Source organism: Eretmochelys imbricata, chromosome 6, assembly GCF_965152235.1.
Source record: "Eretmochelys imbricata isolate rEreImb1 chromosome 6, rEreImb1.hap1, whole genome shotgun sequence".
NCBI classification, from domain to species: domain Eukaryota; kingdom Metazoa; phylum Chordata; order Testudines; family Cheloniidae; genus Eretmochelys; species Eretmochelys imbricata.
The window spans coordinates 58,122,836-58,146,476 of NC_135577.1; the positions used below are offsets into that span (position 1 = coordinate 58,122,836).

The window sequence follows — 23,641 nt, forward strand, 5'->3', positions numbered from 1 at the left end:
CACACCGACCTTCTCCCAGAGCAACCTGCACAGACATTGATCAGGAGCGAAGTGCAATGAATTGCATTAGAGACTGACGGCGCTTGCAGGGTGGGTGGGAGGGAAGGCAACTGAAATGGTCCCCATCAGAGCAGGACACTGCCTAGTATATTCACAACTTTATTGTTTTAGATAGTGAAGAAAGAGAAGAACGCCACAGGGGCTAGATTCAGTACCCAAAGGAAGCAGGTCAACCACAGCACATGGGTGTAAAGGTCAGGAAAGTTTCAAACAACCAGACAAAAAGGGCTTTTGATGCCCAGAAAACTGTGGCAGCCGTTGTTTACTAATTTCCATTTCTGGTCTAAAGTTTTAACTGCCAGCCAGGAAATGGCTGTAGGAAATGGCTCAGTAGAGGAGGGTCAACTACCATCACTTAACACCTCCAGGAGAACTCTTGGACCACTTGGAGTGGAGTATGCCTTTCCCTGGAGTCCCATCACAGGGGATGAGGTGACCCTGTGGGAAATGAGGAAGATCCTCCTCTAATAGGGGCTGGGAGAGGGCTGAGATACAATCAGAAGTTTGGTGCATACCTTTCCTTATTTACTCTGTCACTTTGATTTTTTGTTCAGTGTTTTATGAGAGGAGAGCAAGGGGTTCCCAAATCCTGATCTTACCCCTCTCTCCTTTAAAAATGATTGGTCTGGCCAAAAATAGCTGATGCTGCCAGCCTCAGGGCAAGGGCATATTGTTTTGTCTTCTAAATCTTGGCCACTCAATTCCGACATGCAAAATTGTAGTTTGTACTTTTGTAGTGCTCTGTTAGCTTAATTATCTGCACTGGGTTCCAATGTTCCTTCCAGCCAGGTGGGGAATTCCCAAACATGGTACTGGTGGCAAAGGGGCCCATTTGTAGTTGTCTCCCACGCTATTTGCTTTGTGAGTCTTGAGACTTCATTTATGATCTGAGTTTCCCTTTAGCTTGTCCCAGGGGGCTGAGAAGAGAGTGGAATCAACTAAAGTCATTTTAACGTAGCCTCCTGGATTATTAGGGTTTCCTCCGTTGAGATGCCACTTTGACATTTAAATAGTGTCATCCATTTAATCATTTAAAACCAAACCTGAGAAAAATGCATAAGGACCTTGATAGAGGGTTACAAAGGATAGAACTGAGGCTCCAAGACAAGTGAAGCATTTACAGTGATAGAAGTGGGCCCATGTCCTCGGGGATTTCCTAGAAGGGACCATGCAGATGTGATATAGGTAATGGTGAAGCAGGCCTGCCTACTACCTGGCAAAGGACCTTGACTTAATATGCACCAGGGTGAAGAATTAGGCTGCTGAAGGATAAGAATAGGACATTAGAACCTCACATACAGGGTTTCTGAGGACATGTGGAAATCGCTTGGAGATATGAGTCTAATCATCAGAGAGATCTGTGCATGGACATGAAGAAAATCAGTCCCCACCCACAAATGAAGTCAGCAGTGGAGAAATGATGGAATTGGGCAGAGCTATTGAACAGTGAAAGGCCTCAGATGCTGTGTTAAAACTTTTATTGAAAGGGCTTCTAGGTAATTACCCCTAGGAGCAGTTTTATTGATGCATTTTAGACTTAAATTCTGCTTCTATGTATAATGAAGGAAAGTGGCTTTGCTAACAAAACTGGCAGTATCTGCACCTGCTGGAAGGCTCTGTAATTTGTTCCTAAAACTTTAAAAAAAAAAAACAATCGGGTGCACTTAATGGTGTAGCGTGGGAGGAGTTTTTGAGTGGTCAACCCACCACGAGAGGTGTGTGCATAGGGGAAACTGAGCCATGACATTGTGCTAATCCACTGGGATGGGGACAGACTCAATAATTGATGTTCCTCTCTAGATACAGGCAGATGAAGGGAAAAGGCTGTGTGACCCTGCCCCAAGAGCTAGTCACTGTGCACACTGAAGAGAGTGATTCCCAAGGGAGGAAAAAAACTAAAAAGAACACAGTTGTTAGGGTGTGGGGGGAAGGGGAGGAAGTAGTAGCCAAAACAACCCCCATTACTCATCTTATAATAGCCAGAATCTGTAGCTGGCAATAGAATCTGAATAGCTAACATCCAAAACACCATAAACAGCAGGAAAGAGTGTTTGTTCTTGTCAGTTGGTGTCTGGATCTCTGGCTGGGTGCCTAACCTGTGACAGCTAGAATTCTTGGTGGCTGGAGGAGCAACCCATCTTCTTTGCTTTCAGAGTCCTCCCTTCAGTCCCCTTAATTATTCTATTGTGAAAGGTTCCCTTTGGCCCAGATCGCGTCTTGAAATTTAGCAGATGGAGGAGAAGGCCCTGCCTGGCCTAGGGTTGTGTAATTGAAAATGAAAAACGCAGCTCTGCTTACAAGCACAAAGAATCTGATTCAAACCTGGAAAGGACATCCTTCTGAGTGTGCCTTTTCCAGAGTGGAGTCTGTCAGCATGTGCACAGTCCAATAGAGGAACAGGGATAACTACAATAGCAAACCCTAAATTTTGCCTTTCCAGGCTTATTCCCCTTTCATTTTCCTATTTATCACTTTTTTTTATCTTTTTTTATTCCCTCTATTCTTTTTCTGTCATGGCTGTTCTCTCGCCTTCCCCCATTTATTTAGTCTCTTCCTGTGTCCCTTTTTCTCTCATAGAAAAGAACTTTTCTTTTTTCCATCTTGTCTTTCTCTCTTATCTCACCCATACACCCCTCTTGTCTCTTCTCCTTTCTTTCCCTTTTTCTGTCCTCCCTGCCTCTGTTATGCAGTTGTCATCTACCCCCATTCTCACCTTAGGCTACAGGGGATGGATCACTTGATGATGACCTGTTCTGTTCATTCCCTCCAAAGCACCTGGCATTAGCCACTGTCCGAAGACAGGATACTGGGCTAGATGGACCTTTGGTCTGACCCAGTATGGCTGTGCTGATGATCTTGCTGAAACCTTCATATCCTCTCTTTAAAGGGCTAGAATCACAGGAATGTAGGACTGGAAGGGACCTCAAGAGGTCATCTAATCCAGTCCCCTGCACTCATGGCAGGACTAAGTATTATCTAGACCATCCCTGACAGGTGTTTGTCTAACCTGTTCTTCCAAATCTCTAATGGCAGAGATTCCACAACCTCCCCAGGTCATTTTTTCCAGTGCTTAACCACCCTGACAGGAAGTTCTTCCTAATGTCTAAGCTAAATCGCCCTCGCTGCAATTTAAGACCATTACTTTTTGTCCTGTCCTCAGTTGATAAGGAGAAAATTTTTCACTTTCCTCTTTCTAACAACTTTTTACATATTTGAAGACTATTATCATGGCCTGTCTCCCCTCGCTTTCTCTTCATCAGATTAAACAAATCCCATTTTTTTCCATCTTTCCTTGTAGGTCATGTTTTCTAGAGCTCTAAATATTTTTGTTGCTCTCCTCTGGACTTTCTCCAATTTGTTGACATTTCCCGAAGTGTGGTGCCCTGAACTGGACACAGTACTTTAGAAGAGCCTTATCAGTACTGACTAGAGTGGAAGGATTACCTCTCCTGTCTGGCTTAAACGCTCTTCCTAATACATCCCAGAACGATGTTTGCTTTTTTGCAACACCATTACAGTGTTGGCTCATATTTAGTTTGTGATCCACTATAACCCCCAGATCCTTTTCTGCAGTACTCCTTCCTAGGCAGTCATTTCCCATTTTGTATTTGTGCAATTCATTAATCCTTCTTAAGTGGAGTACTTTGCATTTGTCCTTATTGAATTTCATCCTATTTACTTCAGAGTATTTCTCCAGTTTAAGATCATTTTGAATTCTCATCCTGCCCTGAGACACACTCGAGAATCCAGAAAGCAGCACCCTCCAATAAAGAAATTGAGACAGCTGTTAAGATATGCACAAACCCCTCATGTAGGTTCCAGCCATCTTGGGTCATCTGAAATGCTGGGGAGAGGTATGGCATTTTAATGAAAAGGAGACTCCAGAATGGGGGATCCTTTGTTACTGTGAGACACAAGTTTTGTTTTTTGATCACCATGATGTGTCACTGCCTTTGTCTGTGGTCTCATGCTGTATAATCAACAATGCTGGGTCTTGTTCTTCCCAGAGCTCTAGCCAGGAGGAACAAACAATTTTTTCCCTTTTGAGTTCTTTTGGGGGCAGGGTGTTGAGGTATAATCACTCCTCACTTGAGAGCTCTGTGTAGGAAAGCAACTTATATAGAGTCACCACAGTGTTAGCCCCCATGCTGTAGAATTATCTAGAGCAGTTTGTTTCTGTAAGTCCACCCCTCCGTGTTGATTATTTAACTCTTAAATTACTGTTGCGAGTGCCTGGGAAACAGCCTGTGTGTGAAAGAACGTTGAAATCTATTTTAAAAATTGTAAATGTTCCTTTTATTAGATAGTGGAGCTAATTTATCCTTTATTGCCTATTGTAATGCTTTTTATATTGAAAGGATTTTTTGTAATATAAACCAGAACATGAGCCTGAAGCATTCTGCAGAGGTTGTGTGCATTTCTTAAAAAAATAAATAAATAAATAAATAAATAAAGGTATTGTGACAGTGCTGTGGGACATCTTTAATTTTCACTATTCACATGATTGGGGGTTTTTTATGTTAAGTACAGTCACTTTTCTCACCAAAGGAGGAATAAACTCAGATAAGATGAGGTATAAACTGAATCCAAAAAACCTAAGAGACAGGAAAGGCTGGCTGGCCCAGGGAGTGGCAGTGGGACTAGAGAGCCTTTCTCCTCCCCAGTGCCAATGCTGGCTTGCCTTGAGGTCAGTAAGGAACCTGCTTGAATTTTTAGCCTCCCTCACCTTAAGTTTTGGGCTGTAAGAATCCAAGGTTTTGGTTCTGCCCATTGCAGACACAGGAACCATTTGGAGAAACCCACTCTGTAACTGCAGGCTCGTCTCTGTTCAGAACTCAGTCACCTGGAGAATACTTCTCTGCTGTGCAGAGGGCTGTACAAACACCTTGCAATGCTGTCCCCCCCTCTCCATCAAGGTAAGTCAGGTTCATTACCCTCATTTCATAGATGGGGAAACTGATGACTGGAAGGTGAAGTGACTTGGCCAAGATCATCTAGCTAGTCAGTGGCAGAGCCAGGATTTAAGCCTAATAATTTTTGCCTCCTAACTGTGTTCTTGACTGCTAGCCTGTGCTGCCACTTAGCAATTGTCCTCATGCTTCTAGGCCCAATCCCTGTGAAACTTCAGCAAGGTGGTGCTGCTGCTGCCTAACCTACCTTTAAAAGAGTGGAAGGAACCACCCAGCAGTGACTAATACCTGGTTCCTCTCTCCTGTAGGATTTAATTCTAATACAATTGTAAACTCTCCCAGTAAAGCCCAAAGTGAGGCAGCAACCCCCTGCTAGCTATAAGCTTCTGGCAGTGCTGTGTGGTATTGCCTGGATCCTTCCCTTAGAAATAGCCACAGTGCTCCACCCTGATCCCTCTCACTGTCCCTTGTAGAGTCAGCCATGGGTAACTAGTGATTGCTAGGGAGGATTGCATACACCTCTTCTCAGACAGGGTACATCTCTCTCTACATTAGAGCTGAGAGGTGTAAATTCCAGTACCCTGAGACAGCCCCACTGCAGCTTAGAGAGAGAGTTGATCAAGCTCATACTCTGACTGGAAGTGCAGCTACAGCGGCATGGGACCACCTGATGTTCCATATACTCTGTCCTCATCACTAGAGCATATTAATTTGCAAATGACTTCCCCCCCACTGTTCCCTCCTTTCCCCAGTCCCTAGGGCACCACTAGGACTTGTTTACAAGATTTAAAAAAAAAAAAAAAAAAATTGCTCTGAGCCTTGCAGAGTAGGTTGGTTTTAATGCTCCATTCTATCCATCTTCCTGGGAGCAGGCCTTAAGCATTGAATTACCTCTCAGCGCCAGCTGCCCCCCACCCACCCCACCCCTCTGCTCTCTCCAGCTCACTGAGGGGGTAACACACACGAGGACAGAATCATTGTGGCAGCTACCCATTTGCTCAAACACTTGAAATTAGAGCAGCAAAACCCTCTTCTGAACATTCCCATCCAGGAACCAGGGAAGGGGGCTGGGGCTTCAGATGCAGAGGTGGTTCACTGCCATGACAGGTTCACAGGTGGGGCCTTCTGACAGTGGTTCAGAGCTAAAGCCTATTGAGCTATGGTGCATTGATTAATTCAAGCTCAGCCCTGGTTGCCAGTGGTGTATGCTGGGGGCAGCACTTTTCTACCCCCCACAAAGAAAGATACTGTCCTCCTGCCTGCCTATTCCTGCTGAAATAAAATTAACCCAGGATCCACATAGTTACAGGTTCCATTCCAGACAGTACCCCTGAGGATCATGATGAATTTTAACTATATACATGCTCTTCTACTGGCCAGGCTGGAGAGTTAGAACACCTGCACCATTAGCAAGTAGCTTAGGGTCCAGAGTTTCGCCCCAGGCTAAGTGCAGCAAGAGGTATCAAGTTCTTTTTTTCCAGTCATCACATTCAGTAACTGCTCCAATATTTTCAGTATTCCCCCTTGACCCAGACATTGCAATACACACAGCAGACCAAGTTCATGCAGCTGTTTGTAAATGCCAGAAGCCGGTAAACAGGCTTTGGGGGAGAGCGGTAGTGAAAATGCACTAGGCTTTACTATGAATGCTCAGTGGATGTCCATGTTAACTTTAATCAGGGATTTTTTTTCTGGCTACTGGGGCCCTTAAAGCTAATGTTCTTCAGCAGCCACCTCAGTTCTGATTCTCAACAGCCAGGAGCCTGCCCATGCTCATTCCAGGGCTGTCAGCTCTACTCCTGTGCACATACTGGTTCAGCCCAATAGCTCCCCCTGTTGGTGCATAAATAAGTCCATGTCATCTAGCCAATCCTTCTGGTTTCAGTCCAGTGGAGAACAAGCAGCATGGTACTGGAAAGCGTGGGGGGCAAGGTACTTTCTTCTCCAGGATTGTCACTAGAAGTGTAGAAGAACCAGTCCTCCTCAGCCTCAAGAGCAATGGGAGGAAATGGTCAGGGAACAGCAAAGTCCTGTTGTGCCTTTCCAGGCATGCCAAGTACTTTTATCCCATCCAAATAGGATCCTGAAGACACAAGACCTCAGCATTTGGTCCTTTTTTCTGCTGAATCCAAAAGGAAATTGGTACCTGTACATTAGGAGTGGAGAAGACCAGCTGGCTCATCTAGTCCCTCACTTTACTAGAGTAGATTCACACAAGTAGCTACAGACAGTGATTTACCTCCTGCAGTCCTCATTGACACAAGCCTTTTAATAGTGATACAGCTCCACAAGCAGTAGCAAAGATAGGTGCTCTAGCATAGACAGGACATAAGGAGTATTTTAACCATGGCCTTATCTAGACCGAAGTAGGGGACTGGTTAAAGTGGCATTGGCTGATCTATGCTAGAGCACTCACTAGCGTTACCCACAGGGGAACTACTGCAATAGGAATTAAGGAAAAAAAATCAAGCAGCAGCAGACTATATACCAAACTTCCAAGACAATGAGGCTTGTTCATTCTTAGAGACTATTCAACAGCTCTTTACATTTCTCCCCTAATGCAACCCAAGTGTTCTTTCTCCATCCTTTTACACACTCTCCCTTGAAGAGATCCACACAAGATTTGGATGTAGCTTGGCTGTGTTTCACAGGACTGTGTTGGAAAAGGGAATAAAGATGCCACCCTCTTTTCTTGCTGTATTTAACTCCGTGTGTCCTGCATTCCTATAGGATCTGTCAGCACAGAGTAAATACATTGGGTGTTGTCTCTAAAAACCACAACACTACCTGATTGGAGCTGTGTCAGCAGCCCTGCCTTAGGGGGCTGGCCAGGATTAGTTCTGAAATCTGCTCACTAAAGGGAGAAAGGTTATAGGTGTGAGAGCAAGGCAAATGAACAGCTCCAAGCCTACAGGAGCTGGATTGAGTCCTTGGCTGGCTGCCTTTGCTTCCTCTCCCCTTTGGGATTCAGTTTGTGTGTGCTGCTATCATTTTGTGCTTTGCTGAAAAGGTTTCTGAGTTTGTGATTCCACTGGCCAGCTTCCTCCATTGTCCACGAGCCTGACTGGTCCTTACATCTTGTCAGCCTTCCCTGCTGCATTCACTTGCCTTTTCTAGGCAGAATATGGTAGGGGAGGGGCTGCAGAGGTCGGCTCTCCCCCTGCACTTCATGTGGCAATGGTGCCAGCACTGGGTTTGCACACGGATTCATGCTGGTAAGTGGAAAAGAAGGTAATTGCTTTAGAACAAGAAGGAACCACCAAAAAAAGAATGCAAAGTTACTAACAGAAACCCCGACTCCCCTCCCCCAGAAAGCCTCAGAGATTAGACTTTCTTGGGTCGCCGTCCAACTTGGTAATAATAGTAAACGGTGATAAGGATGAAGAAGATCCGGCTGGCGAGGAGGAGCATGGCACCTGTGGATATCCGGCCACTCTCAACAAGGGTGATGGTGGTAACTGAAGGAGAAGGAGGGAGACAAGGCACAGGTTGATAGTGAAATAACAGAGTACATTTAAATACAGTGCAGTTCTCTAGTGCCCTTTAGTGAAGATTCTCAAAGAGGATTTGAGAAAACTACAAGACAGCCTTGCAATTGCTATCCATCAATCTGTTTGTCTGCTTCTAACACTGCTGCCCCACTTCATCATTCACTGACTCATTAAGCAACTGATTATATAGCTTAAAGAAATAACACTGGGGCCACATTCAGCATTGGAGTAAGTTACATATGGGGCATGGACAGTGTCCCATGTACTGTGCAATTTCAGTCTCAGAATTTGCCATGGCATTTATCCCTTACCCTACACTAATAATCATTTAAAATTTCACTTAGGAAAAAGAAAACTATCTTCAGGCAGACAGCCTGAAATACCCTACTCTGGGTAGTTCTGAAACCTACCGCTGACCGCTTAAATAGTGAGCTTGTTAATTTCATTGCTTTTTTTTTTCAAAGCAGAAATATTAATAAAATGTGCTTCTCTCCACCCCTCCAGTAGGAAACAAGTTGCAGCTATGCCCTGCCAGAACCTGCCACTTTCCCCCATGGCCACTCTACAAAGCCGCCAATGCGCTGTCTATGCAAGAAACTGTGGCAGATTGGAAACCATGTGTGAACCATGTAAAAATTTAATATCAGAGCATGTTGTCCCATGTCTTATTCATGTAATAAAAATCCTCCATTTTAAAGTAAGTGAAGCTACCATAGAATTTCCAGTCTGCCACGCCAGAATGCCGCAGAATCAAGGGACCTAATTGTAGAACTTCGCTCCAGCTTGCTGTGGAGTGCCTGGAATAAGTGGGCTGGGAAGTGGGCGTTTGTGGCAAAATAGAGCTGGGTAGACCAATGGCATTCCATAGGTATGCACACAAATATAACTTCCGGCCCATGTAGAAGGAAGAGGGGGAGGGTGGTGGAAAAAGAAACAGCAAGAAGGATGTTTAAGATCCTGAGCCTGATTCTCCGCCGCCTCGTGCGGTCATTTATTTTGTTCCCACTTTCCACAGGCATGCTACTGTAGCAGCCTAGTCCACTCTTAAGAGCAACCAGGCCTATTCTGAGGCAGAGCCTATTTCAGAACAGCTGCTTGGGGCCTGTACCGGGTATTATCAGACCCGGCTGGGAAGGGGTCAGGTGAATGATGAGCAGCTGATGTCTGCCAAGGCTGAGAGAGACTGCTATAGAAAACAGGTTGCTTCCCAGGCAAATGGTCTATAGGCAACCTGGGGAAGAGCTGACTGGAGGCTCTGGCAAGGAAGTCCCTGGGTCAGGGAAAAGGTAGCTATTGGATTTATACTGAACTGTTTGAAAGTTGTTGGGACAATCAACAGTAGCCTGCAGAAAGGGCCTGAACAGATGCCGGGTGTGGCATTTAAACCCTTCCTGGGCTGGTCAGCGACCCCACTGGCCTATAGCTCCTCTTGTAGTGCTTTATGCCCTCTTTGCCCCCTTGCTGCACAGTTTGTGGATAACCACATAAGAAGCAAGGTGGCAGATGCTGTGCCCTGGAGGGCTGGGTATTATGGCGATGGTCACTCCACAAGTGTCAGACTGCATCGACGACTTTGCCTCCTCTACTGTATCCTCTCTCTTCAGCCCTCTGACTGGGTAAGTTTCACTCACGCTGAACACCAGAGGCTTAATTATGGTCTCTGCTGCACTACAGTAAGTCTAGAGACCACCGCTAAATTCAATGAGGGGACTCCAGATTTTCACCAATGTAAATAAGAGCAGAATCTTTCCCCCACTGAATGCCAGATCAGTGCAAGTTATACTGCTTTGCCATTTACAGGATTCCCTTCCTCCCAGGCCCTTGTGTGGGGAAGGGATATCCTATCACTTGGCCAATCCCCTCTGCTTTCCCCCCCACCACACCCTCCAGTAGAGCTACTCACCTAGGAACTGCACCCCAAAGTAACAGGCTTCTGTCAGCAGGGTCCAACGGATGACGACCTTCTCAGATGTGTACAGGGCATTCCACATGATAAGGGAGAGACCTGAGACAAGAGCACATAGAAAAACTGCTTCACAGGCCGAGAGATGTTGCAGGAGAAAGGGGCAGCTCAGAGACCCCTCTATGGGGAATCTCAGAAGTAACAACAACTAATTCACAGGGCTAACACTCATAGGCATGATAGTAGATTACTCAGTTCCATCAGCACAGCTCTGTGATGGCCCAAAGTTACAGATGGGGTTGCTGCAATGTATTTGGATGGATCCACCTTCCAGGCTTGACACTGCTAGAGTGCCCCAACCTGAATCCTATAACCAAGATTGTCTCCACCACACCTAGATAATATGGTAATGCATGCACTAGAAATGCAAACACTACAAACGTGATGGGATGGAGAGGGGGACTAGAGCGACTCATTGTGAACAATCCCAGTGTCAAAGAGGTTGTTTACTGGGACATAGGTATTCATGACATCCCAGTATGGAAGAACCACCTGCAGCTCCGTGCCTACCACTCCATGTGACTCACTAAACTGCCAAACTCCCTCTCCCAAAATCCAGATCTCAAATAGACCAACTCTAGTAATAAGCTTTTTGCCTTGCATGGCTCTGAGTCATGTTCATGCCTTTTCCAGAAAGCACCACTGTTCAGCAGCCCTGAGACAGAGAGAATGGAGAAGTCCTGTCCTGACCTTATGTTGGAGGAGACAAAGGGAAACCAGAGGCCAACAAAAGGGGAGCTGTATCACAGTACTGGGATTTTCAAGAGCAGGCTGTGCTTCCATTCTGCACCACCAGGTGCTGCTACAGGCTAAGGAGAGGAGATGGGCAGCGGATAAGCTGAGAACAGGTTTCCATATGTACCAGAACCCCTGATTCTGCTACCTACCAGGCACAGTACCCGTGGGTGATTCCTGCCACCATTTAAAAACAAAACAAAAAACACCACACAAGACCTTGCACTTGGACCCACTGTCATAAGCAGACGGGAGGGAGAGCTCAGTGGTTTGAGCATTGGCCTGCTAAACCCAGGGTTGAGAGTTCAATCCTTGAGGGGGCCATTGAGGGATCTGGGGCAAAATTTGGGGAGTGGTCCTGCTTTGAGCAGGGGGTTGGACTAGAGGACCTCCTGAGGTCCCTTCCAACCCTGATATTCTATGATTCTCTCTCCAGCCATCACTCCCTCTGTCCATTATCCTCAGCATCCCAGAGATAGATTCAAAGAGTGATCAGACGCTGTGGGCATGATCTGTGTTAGTTTAGTGCTAGTGAAAGGCAGTACGGCAGGCTTCTTCCCTCCCTACTATACACGCCACCCTGAGAGTCTGAACTTCCATAAAACCAATCTATTCATTGGGGTCACCGTGCTAGTCTGGATCTGTAAAAGCAGCAAAGAGTCCTGTGGCACCTTATAGACTAACAGCCTGCATCCGACGAAGTGGGTATTCACCCACGAAAGCTCATGCTCCAATACGTCTTGGTCTATAAGGTGCCACAGGACTCTTTGCCACTTCTAATCTATTCATTGCCATTCCCAAGAGAAATCTGCCTAAAGTCCTGTGGCACCTTATAGACCAAGACGTATTGGAGCATGAGCTTCCGCGGGTGAATACCCACTTCGTCGGATGCAGTCTGTTAGTCTATAAGGTGCCACAGGACTCTCTGCTGCTTTTAATCTATGCATTGTCATTCCCAAGAGAAAATCTGCCAGCACTATGTTTTCCCTAAGCCTCCCACCTTCAGCTCCTCCACCCTCCAGTTTTGCTGCTTCCGCCTCCTCCTCCCCACATGGCACTGAAAGAGGGCTGACTCATGTTCTGCATCTTTCCATGCTTGCTAAGGCTGGAGGTTGCAGAACATGGTGCTGGAGGAGACAGCCCTGCTTCCCCCAAAGACTCCAGCCTCAGAGGGACAAGGCAACTGCCACACTGGAACAGGCCAGTGCCTTGCCTAGCCCAGTACCCCCATGTTCTGCGTCAAGGCTAGATGGGCCATCTAGCCTTGTGTCCTCCACCCCCTCCTGCTGAACCAGTTCTGACTCATGGCCCTTCCAGTCTAGTATTCTATTTCTGGCAGCTTGCAATCTCCTCCCCTCACACTGTGCAATACAATGTTAGAGACCGTATGGAGGGAGGGGGCTTTCTTGATCCTAGAGCTAACAAAAAAATCCACTTGATGAAGGTGCATTTACCTGAACATTGCCTGGCTCTGTCCTACCCAGGTCTGACATTAGGTCTGGTACAGAGCTTTCCTTCATCCTCCCCATTAGGATTCTTCACTCAGAGCTTCTCAACATCTTCCCTGTTAGTCCCACAGACTGAATCTCTAAGCTCAGTCTCAGCATTACTTACTGAGGAGGGCTCCTCCATACAGCCTGATGGGAGTCTTGCTGTTGACGGATTCTTCTTCAAAGACGGCGTCATAGAGCTGATCAGGGAAAGTGAGAGCCTAAAAGGAGCAGGAAGGAAACTGAGGGAATCTCAGTTGCTCTACATGAGATCGGGTCACTTGAAGACAATAAAAGTAGAAGAGCAGCAGCTCCCCCTGGGTTAGAGAGACATACTGTAGAACAGGGGTGCTACCTGTGTTTCGGGTCACTTGGGGGGGGGGGGATTAGAGAAATGAGACCCCTGCTGCCAACTGTGGTTTTATGAACCTGCTACTAGAGGCTGGGACTCAAGTGTTAGGAGCAACCTGTCAGGGAAGCTGTTGGTAAAACCCATTACAAAGAGAGACAGCTGATCACAGGCCAGGAAGAGAAAGCGGCAGCAGCTTTTGGAGGGTAGTGATGATGCCTAGGGCCATGGAGGTTGCTAGGTGATGACTTTGGCAGCACCGGGTTGGGCTCTTTCTGGGAATGGTTCTCCCACTTACCATGATGGCGACCCCAGAGAATACGATGGCAGAGACGAATTGCCAGACCCTGCATGGGAAGAAACACAGATCAGAGGCACAGAGATTCCCCACACTCTCACTCTTCCATCTGCCCAAGCAGGGTGGCCCCAGGTATATCCCAGAGGACACCCCCACCCAGGATATAGGGCAAAGGGAATTCAGTTTGTGATCCTTTCTTTATGTGGATGGAGAAACGGTCTTTGATTAGAAGCAACCAGTATGGAATATAGATAACCACCAAGGGATTTCCTGGCTAGCTGGAACACAATCAGTTTGGGGCATCTGACTGAGGTAGATGGTAAAGGCCTCAAGTCAGCTGGGCATTTGGGGCATGATTGATTTCAGTGGTGCACAGTGGAGGAAGGACAGGTCTCCTTTGGGCATCAGTGGCTAGGTTAATGGGCTGGAGTATTGCACATTCAGTTTTTCTCCTCTTCTAGGCTTGTCTATAGTCACAACGTTTGATTTAGTAGCCAATAAGGGCTGGACACCTAACTGGACATTCCCATCAGCTATAGGACCAACCTAGAATCCCTGGCACACCGCAACTTACCCCCAAACTCATCAGCTCATACAGTCCCACTACTTACTTTTACTCATTCAAGACTCCCACCCTGACACATTTGGCAAACCTTTCCTACAAGTTTCTACTTGTAGCCAACAGGCTGCACAATCTCCCAAATCCTTGTAGTCTCTTAGCTTGTGTGCTCTTGAAGGAAGAAACCTGCTCACAGCTGCCTAAAAGTTTCTACAGCTTAAACAAACACCACACCGGCCTCCTCCCCCCCAACACACACACCCACCCACCAATCCCTCTCATAACAGAGGCCCCAATGCACCTTGGGACCCATGAATTAGACTCACCACATCCAGTCCACACCTGGGACACTGCCTTGTGACAGAATTCTCAGGTCCACAGCCAGCCCTGGAGATTTCTCACCCCCCCAGCAGTGGTTCAGCAATAGCTCAAAAGGCAGGGTTTGCCCCTTTGTATTTAAAAGGTGCTATATCCACATTCAGAGCCCAGAGATAATCACTGAGGCAGAGACCTAACATAAGATCCCAGATGATGTTTAATGCCAGGGGCTCTGTTCTAGAACACAGGGGAGACCCTCTTAGATACCATACAAGAGTACAAGTCCCCACTTGAAACCCCACAGATGAGTGACTCCTATGCCCAGATCCTCAAAGGAATTTAGGTGCCTACCTGCCCTTGATTTCAATGGAAGTTAGATGCCTAAGCACAGTTGAGTGATACCTTCACACCACCACATAGCATACAACTGGGACAGGCCCATCAAAGAGGTAGGGACGTCACCATGCCTCACACAAGTGAGAAATCTACTGTGCACACTGAAGTGTGATACTCTACCCACCCACCCAGCACAGGGGACACAAACCACCCATTGGCAAAGGGCACATCACCCAGTACACCCCCTACTGCAGAGGAGACATCCACACAAATACTGCACGGGTGAGTCACCTGTCCACCTGAGCCCCGCTTGTTCAGGGTCGTCATAGGAGTGCCTGTGCAGCCACCTGGGCTCATCAGCACAGGTGCCTTGTTATAAGAAGCATCTGCCTCCCTGACCATTGTGTTGACAAGAAGCCCCAAGGGCACCCTTCTGTGGCTAGTAAGGCTAAGGAGGATGCAAGGCTGCAAATGTGAATGGGGAGAAGGTATCAGCCCAGGTAAATATTTAAGCCCAAGACGACCCTTAATCTCACAAGCCTCATCACTCAGACTCTCCATGGAAACTTACCTGAGCCCCAAGGGTTCCCGCACAGCAAATTTTATTTCATTGCCCAGGACTTGACTGATCTGAAATTCAAATGAGAACACGTGAGGTGTCTGAACAGCCTATCCCCAAGCTCCTGCAGATAGTGTCCATCAGCCTGAGGAGAGGGCACATATCCAACCCTATGGGGAATCTTACCTCTGGGTGGAATCTCTTCCCCCTCATCGAGATCTGTTGGCCCCCTTTGGTAAGTTCCCAAAGGATCATTTGATTATTTGGAGCCCCACCCCCTAAGAAACTCCCCCCCCCCCCAATGGAGCGTCTCCTCTTACGGGTGGGAGGGAGTAGCTGTCTGTTTGCACAGATGGTGGCTGCTGGCTGTGGAGAAATATGCATGGGGCCATGATTCTCCAGCATGTCCATTCTGTAGATGCATTCCTTCACTAGAAGCAGAGCCCCTCATAGATCCCACTCCCCTTAAAGTGTTCTATTCTGTAGACCACCAGGAAGCATCCTCTGACCACGGTTCAAGAGCCACTCTTCTAGGGGTACCCCCAACCAGATATAAGGTATGGGGAGCTGTACACCCTTAGGAATTATGGATTAATGCAGGCAGACAAGACAGGCCACTCCCCCTGCCGCCAGCATTATCCCTATTCCCTCTGTGATTTCACACTATCAGACTCTGGCTAACCCCAATAAAATAACATTCTCTCTCTCTCTGTCCCAGGCAGGATGGGAGCTTAGCTGACTGCAAAATGGCAGCCATGTTTGCCTGCACAGTTACCAAGGTGCCTCCATCTCACTCAGTTGGGGAGGAAAAAACAGCTTTGTGTTCCATTCTGTGTCATTTCCTGCTTGTAGGGAAAGGCATGGGGGAGGCCCTCAGGGCCAGAGAGCTACTTACAGCTGTGACAAGTTTATGCAAGTACTCTTTCCCCACCCTCCAGGGCCAGACTAGTCCCAGATGGTGTTCAGGGACAACTCTCAGCAGGATAAAAACATTCCCAGGGAAGACTAGGCTGAGGTGGCCTTGCAGAAGAGCACAAAGCAGTTACCTAGATATGGGTTGTTTTTTTGTTTTTTTTAAAACTACTCCATTCATCCATTTGTAACCCAATCCTCCATGGGCACCAGGAGTGTCTTATAAATAATTGCACTAATTTCTGAGGTATCTGCATTAGATTATGCTGAGTGGATTGACTGGCTGTATGCATAAAGCACAAGCTTAAAGTCACCTAATGGGTGCCCTCACAATAAAATTCCAGCAGTGGTTTAATAGTTTAAAGACAGTGTTCATATCCATTAATGTGAAAGCAGTTTACAGCCAGCCTTAGCACATCAGAAGAGCATAGTGCACAGTGCTTAAATTGCTGCTTTATTTTTGCCATGATAGCTCATCTCCATGATTTACAGAAGTCTGAGGAAAACAGCCGCAGCATTCTCTGGCAAAGGGGTTCTAGAAATTAAAGTAGAGGTGGAAGGGGCTCAGAGTGAGAGGTCAGTGATCCCGTCCCATTATAGTCCAGCCGACTGTCAAATATTAAGTCTCCGTGAGCATTTTGGGCACATCTCACCCCCGGTCAATACACCAAGACTATCTTTTCCTTTTACATGCATAGATTTGTTTTCAGCCCCAGGCAAACTTATTTACACATCTCTGCACTGGACATACCAACGCATCAGACTTTTTTCTAAATACCCAATTCCAAGGGATCATTTCCTGTACAGGTTCCCACCCAAGGAAGTGTTGCCGTTCTGCCTCAAGAATTGACAAATGCTCATTTCCTTCCTTGCTACGTCTCACAATGATTCCAAAACACTTAGTTGAATTCAACTTGCAAAATTAGAATCAGGAACTGGCTTTGATCGGCTGCGTGAGTCAATCCAATGCATCTCTTCCAAAACAGAGGTCATTTGTGAAGTTCAGAGCTGGGTTTGAACTGTGAACACCCCCAAAGGTTTGGGTGGGTTTGTATCGGGGATTTTGATTTGCACCTGCCTCTCACATTAATGAGCTTCAACTGAGCAAGTCTGAACAGATATAACCAACTGGACAGGCCTTCCCTAGCTCCAACATTTTGAAACTTATTTAGATAAAGGGGGATCCAGATGGAATTAGAAGTGGACAATGATCTAATGAAAGTGACCTGATACCGTATGTCTTTTTCCATCTCTAACTCCTAAGACTATGGGCCTGATACTCGACCACAATTAAGTCCCCTTTGTGCAGCTCCAGTGACACTCCTAAAGGGGCAAGTTGGGGGTTCTTCTAATGGAGGGGAAGCTCCTAGTGATATAAAGTTACCCAAGGCCCCTTGACTTCCCCTCCATATATGGGGCATTGCAGGGCAGGCTTAGAAAGGAAATACGGAGTGATAGAGGTGAGAAGGGGTGGGGGTGAGTGTACCGCTCTGTCAATCCTGGACCAATGTTATGAGCCCCAGGGGGACCATTCCTGTGGCTGCTCTGACTTATGTCAGGCTGATTCAGCCCCATATGGCCCTGATATCGGGGAGATATCTTAAAGCCACCTGTATCTCCCCAACTCAGCTGAACCCAGCATGAGCTCAACTGAGAATCAAACCCAGTGACTAATTCCTTCAAGCGACTGTCAATCCCTGCTCTTCAGTGTCTTGCAGTCTCTGGCTTTTGCAATTCCCTGTCAAAAGCTTCTATGTTATTGCTCTTACACAGGCACTACTTACTATGGAGAACTCTGTTTCTGTATGAGCAATACAGTGTGTGTGTGATGAAGCTGTGTGTCAGCATGAGCAAGGGGGGGGACTGGGGGGGAGAAATGGATGGATGTTTGTGTCTGACTGTGTTCTCAAAGAGAATATAAACCACCCACAAAGTTATGTATATTCCTAAATTTATAAAGCATTATCTCTAATAAGATGAGAATAGCAGCTTGAAACTCCAGGCCCTGCCACCCCCAGAGGCCTGGCAATTCCACCCACAGCTTCGATTCTACTGTATGCCATACCAGATGTAGCTGCATCTCAGTTGCAAAGCACTTCCTGAAGTGTTTGCTGCACCAAAGGACAGTGAAAGATTCAAATGGTCACCGAGCCCCCACATACATGCTCTCACTGGATGTGGGTTCCAGTGATTATTATGGCACAAAGATCATATGCTGTGGTGATTTGGGTGATGGGCTATTCTAAATCTTGCAGCTAAGCAGATGCTAGGATTTCAGGGATCCCAGCCTAGTTTTTTACTGGTCCTCTGCCTTTCTGGACATCTCTATTTCCTCTTTTCTCTTGCCCTGAGCACATTTTCCCATTTCCCCTCCCCTAAACACACTTCTGTTGTCTTCCTCTTTCCTGCCCTCTTCATGTATCTTACTCCTTCCTCTCGCCCTATCACATTTCAGGTTGCTTCACTGATCAGGTTGTTATTCTACATTCACAAAAGTTTTTAGAAATAGGCATCTTTTTCCCACAGGACGGGGACCAAGCCCCACCATCCAAACCAATCTTCCTCTTAGTTCAACTTGCATCAGCTAGAGAGGTCTCAGCCTCAGAGTCCAAATACCAATCCAGAATTTTGGTTTGGTCCATCCTGCGTGGTTCACATTTGAATTTCCCCAAAGTTTAGGGTGTGTTTGGATGTGGGGATTTTGCTTTGGGTTCCTCCCTACCACCACCCACTTGTTTTTACCTCAGGCAGGGGAAGGGAGAACTGTCAGCTGAGCCTCATCCCATTATCTATCTGGTCTTTGCTATTTCTTCTTCTTTTGGACCACTCCTGGGCAATGAAACATCTCTTTAGTAACCTTTTCATTTAGCTGCATGCCACTAGAGATTCCTGATGCAGAACATCTCCCAACTTCTCACCTCCACAGGTCTCTCTGCAAGTCTTTGTTACCAGACCATTGCAAACATCTATCCTGCCACAAAGAACATCGGGTTCAGAGATGGGTTGCCAAGTTGTTCCCACACTGCCCTTTCCTCCTTCCCTTCCCATTAAAAACAGTTTGGCTCAAGTAAAACCAGCATGTTTGAGCCCCCTGCACTGCCTGGAACCAGTTTTCCCTTCTTTGTGTGGAGACAGGTCAATGACGGGCACAATGGGGGAGGGTGGTGCAAGTTCTCCAGTTCTCACTCTTCTCAGGGACACCCAATGTCTGACCCATTGTAAGAGGCTCTTTCAATCCCACTTTTCCCTGCTGTGGGGCAGCCAAGAACACCACCCCTGCTGTCTCTCTGTTTAGGACCATCCAATTTCCTCACCCCATACACCCAGAATAGTGTTATATTATTACAGTGCATGGGGGTGATTCTTACCTTAGACCTATGAACTTCCCCATCATCATCTTCCCCTCCAACTCCCAAGATCTTCCGTGTCTTGAGTCGGCTCACCAGGTCTGTCTGGCTATGCTTCTTCATTAGAGGTGGGGGTTGCTTGGTTGCCATGGTGACTCACGTGCAGTTGCTGACTTCGGAAGAAACTGAAAGGACAGAGGAAGTCAGAAGTGCTGACAAGAAGCATCTTTCATGGGGTTAAACCCCTTATGAGGGACTGAGCATCCTCCCATTAAAGATGCTGGAGACACTTAGCACCTGGCAGGATTGGGTCCAAAATTAGTTGTGTCCTCTGTGGACAAGAATGGGGCATTGCTGTTCTCATGACACGCCAGGCTAGATTTGTCCACAACTGTACAGAGGATTCTGAGTTCATTTTGAACTAATAAGGAGCATTTCTACCTGTTTGTTACCTCACTATCATTCCATATCCATTAACGTGAAAGCAGTTTACAGCCAGCCTTAGCACATCAGAAGAGCATAGTGCACAGTGCTTAAATTGCTGCTTTATTTTTGCCATGATAGCTCATCTCCATGATTTACAGAAGTCTGAGGAAAACAGCCACAGCATTCTCTGGCAAAGGGGTTCTAGCAATTAAAGTAGAGGTGGAAGGGGCTCAGAGTGAGAGGTCAGTGATCCCTTCCCATTATAGTCCAGCCGACTGTCAAATATTAAGTCTCCGTGAGCATTTTGGGCACATCTCACCCCCGGTCAATACACCAATTACCTCTGTACCCATTTGAAAGAAAGCATCAGAGCTCAAAAAAAGGGAGGTTCTGGGGCTTTAACGTAGTTACTTTAGGGCTGGTAACAGTGCCAGCCTGACAGTCTTAGGGACTGATGTCCTTTAGCCCCAGAACAAGTTAAGTACAGGCAGCAACAGTGCAAACTGGCTTCCCCTCTAATTCCCTGACCAGGAGCAACTCCTTCTAGAGCCCCAGGAAGTTCTGGAACCATGGTCCATTCACTTGTTGGCCTCTCCACAGTGTCTGTGTGCAAGGAGCACCACACGGCCCATTGTGCGAGTAGTTTTGTTTTTAAATTGTGGACATATGTCCCCACAGGAACAGAGACCCATCACCATCTCACAATGGTAACCTCCAGGGAACCATCCATTAAGGAGTTCCAGACAAGAGAGCAGTAGCAACTGCATCCACAGAGTTCCCTTCCTCTCTAACTGCATCAAAGACCCAAGGAAATTCTGTCCACAGAGAATAAATTCTACATTTTGAGTTTCCTCAGAAGCCACAAAACCATAGGCTCAAAAACCACAGAAGAAACCTCCAGCATAAACATTCTTTTCATGTTCTTTTACTGTTTCCACAGTATGCATCCGATGAAGTGAGCAGTAGCTCACGAAAGCTTATGCTCAAATAAATTGGTTAGTCTCTAAGGTGCCACAAGTCCTCCTATTCTTTTCATGGCTGCTCCAATTAAACCTCTGCTCAGTGTGCTTTTATCTTCCTAATTATAGTGGGTGGAAGAGCTTTGTTATCAGCTGGGAGTCTGTCTTCTCTCCAGAAGATAGAAGGAGGGGGAGCCCAGCCAATCTAAAACCTTCTGTTGGGCTAGCTGGTACTAAGTGCTCTTAAAGAGAAGTTGCCTGCAGCTTCACTCATCTGACCCCTCTGGACTGATCATGAAGAGACCACATTAGCAAGGTCCTGGGTATATCAGTCTCCTCTGAGATCTCACCATGTGGTCTGATGGCATAAATGAAGGACTATCTTTCTGTGATTTCTGAGGGGATCCCAGTGAGAGAATGTGTAAAGAGGATGGTAATGCAGAAGGCAGGGGTGCCTGAGCTTTAAGTGTCCATGGGGAGATGTGACAGACAGCTCTGGCAATATGACAGAGACTCTAGGACTTCACTTAACTTGTATCAAAGAGAGCAGATTTCAGCCACCCTCATCTTTAACAGACATGCAAGGTTCAGGCTATGGGGGCTAGAGAACCCAGGATGCAGTGCTCCATCTGGGTCGGTGTAGCATTGCGTGCTGGGATGGGTGGTGTCTTCCAGCTGTTCCTCTATATTAAAGAGGACAGCCATGAATTTCATGGAAAAAACTACAGGGTGCATTTGGCCTGTGAGCCTCACTTCGTCCATCCTGGTATAAAGGGATGTCTGAGGCAGGCTGAAGTCAGAAGCTTAGCATCTTCTCACAGTATTTCCCAACACAGAGGACACTAAATTACTCTAGGGGAACAGCTGGGGGTGAAGAAAGCTGTGGGGCCCCGTTTATTTACTTGCAGCATGGGTTATGGGGCAAATGGCAAGTAGCTCCTTGACAGCCATTCACCTTCCCTTCCTGCTTCTGCAGTGGTTCCTAATGGAGCCCATCCTTGGGAGCAACTCATGTAGAGGGCCACTGTCCACCAATCTTCTCTTTCCTTGGTTGAACTGAGTCCCACAGGAGCACAGTTCCATAAAGCACTAGAGACAAAACCCCCTGCCCTCCCAAAACTCAGGACTGGGAGAGAGAGAGAGACTCACACACGGCAATGGCTGCTCCAACTGAAGATTGCTTGGCACCTTCTCAGATCAGACAGTCCCGGTCTTACTTTCTTTCATTCCATCTTGGCTTGGTCTAGAAACAAACATGTGTTTCTGAGCAGGCATGGGACTCTAATCTGGCAAGTCCCTTGCATGGAACAGCTATGGAAAAATCTGGACTAAGCATGTGGAATCCGAGCTAGCGTATGTCTACACTGCAACTGGGAGATATGGTTCCAAGCGGGTAGATAGACATGCTAGCTGTGCTCAAGCTAGCATGCTAAAAACAGCAGCATGGCTCTGCAGGCATGGGTGGCAGCTCAGGCTAGCCACCCAAGTATGTACCCAGGCAGTCAGGTGGGTTTGGACTCTGGCAGCTAGCCCAAGCTGTCACAACCACACTGCTCTTTTTAGTGCATTAGCTTCAGCAAAGTTAGTGTCTGTCTAGCCATGTTGGGACCTGTTGTGGAGACATAACTCTAGTGTCAAAAAGGGACAAGGCTGTTCAGAATATCCCCGATGAAATGTGTTAGCTGAGGGAAACTATTCTGGTGTCAGGTGTGGAGAAAGCGCGTCAATTGTTTACACTGCATGCTAAGCACAGAGTAAGCATTCACAGGGTAAGTTAACACAGTAACATGATCAGGCTATCACAGGTTGTCACACCCTACAACTGTGCTGGATCTGGCCATGACAAGCAGTATACAGCGCCACAGCTCACTGTGAGGCTCTATGCTTTAGAAAGTTAAAGCAGGGGCTCTCAAACTGGGGGTTGGGACCCCTCAGGGGGTTGTGAGGTAATTACATGGGGGCAGGGGTCGCACACTGTCAGCCTCCACCCCAAAACCAGCTTTGCCTCCAGCATTTACAATGGTGTTAAAGTGTTTTTAATTTATAAAGCGGGGAGAGGGGGTGGGGTGTCTCACTCAGAGGCTTGCTATGTGAAAGGGGTCACCAGTACAAAAAAGTTAGAGAATCATTGAGTTAAAGGGTTTTGCTTGGTTCAGCCCAAAGCTGCACCGAGATTCAGGTACCTTCATACGGCCATTTGACTGTACACGAATGCATGGGTTTGTTAGTGGCCATTAAGCTGTATTACACATCTCCAGTGTTTGAACCTAGAGAAACTGACCTGCAAGTAGGAAGCTGAGCAAAGGTAGATTGATCACTCCTGGACTGGAAGTGGACTTACGGGAAGGGACTGGACATCATGTCTTGATTGTTGCAATTGTCAGTGTCACTTCAGGGGAGCAGTACGCACTAACAGCTACCTGAGGGTCTGCCCTAGGGCTCAGCAAGTGGTGGTTACCTTGCCATATAGCACTGCTGGCAAACAGATGTGTGAATGCAGAGCATGTTAAGGGGAAAACCCATGGTTGAGCCAGAGTTAAGGGTGCAGTGAAGAAAAGCCATCAGCTGAACAGTGTTCTCTAGCAGGGCCTATGCTGGTGTCAGACCAAGAGCTGACACTGTTGCTCTGGTCTCAGAATTCCTTAAGATTGCCAACTATTTCCATGACACAAACCCACAGGATCTTTGGACAAATGTCATGGCTGACTCCTGTACTCAAATGAATTACTGAAATGGCTCTGACCAGACTCTTAGAATTCTTTCCATCTAAACAGTTCTGCTGTTTACTTTCCAAACACTTCTTTTGCAAGGAAAGTACAATCCAAGGTTTTTGAGTTGTTGACTTGAGCCCAGCTCCCTTCCATCATCCTTGGGAATAGCTGCAGTACAGCCAATGGCAGCTGTCAGAACTTAGAGAGAGATTTAGCCA

General features: G+C 46.9%; 1 protein-coding gene across 1 annotated transcript; it reads right to left on the reverse strand.

Annotated features, from left to right (window-relative positions):
• Positions 1-8,118: 8,118 nt before the first annotated feature.
• On the reverse strand, positions 8,119-19,477 carry TP53I11 (tumor protein p53 inducible protein 11). Its single transcript, XM_077820196.1, has 6 exons — positions 19,349-19,477; positions 15,081-15,139; positions 13,297-13,345; positions 12,774-12,870; positions 10,365-10,466; positions 8,119-8,428 (listed from the first exon to the last, which is right to left on the reverse strand). The coding sequence occupies exons 1-6, from the start codon at positions 19,475-19,477 to the stop codon at positions 8,295-8,297; spliced, it is 570 nt and encodes a 189-aa protein (XP_077676322.1). The 3' UTR covers positions 8,119-8,294.
• Between the last annotated feature and the right edge of the window lie 4,164 nt (positions 19,478-23,641).

Bases quoted from the DNA above. Each gene is read 5' to 3' on its own strand.
- TP53I11 (XM_077820196.1), bottom strand. From the start codon at position 19,477: ATGGCAACCAAGCAACCCCCACCTCTAATGAAGAAGCATAGCCAGACA. The intron at 13,346-15,080 runs GTAAGTTTCCAT...CTTCCCATGCAG, and splicing joins CGGGAACCCTTGGGGCTCAG to GGTCTGGCAATTCGTCTCTG. The intron at 8,429-10,364 runs GTGAGTAGCTCT...CTTCTCCTTCAG, and splicing joins CTTTGGGGTGCAGTTCCTAG to TTACCACCATCACCCTTGTT.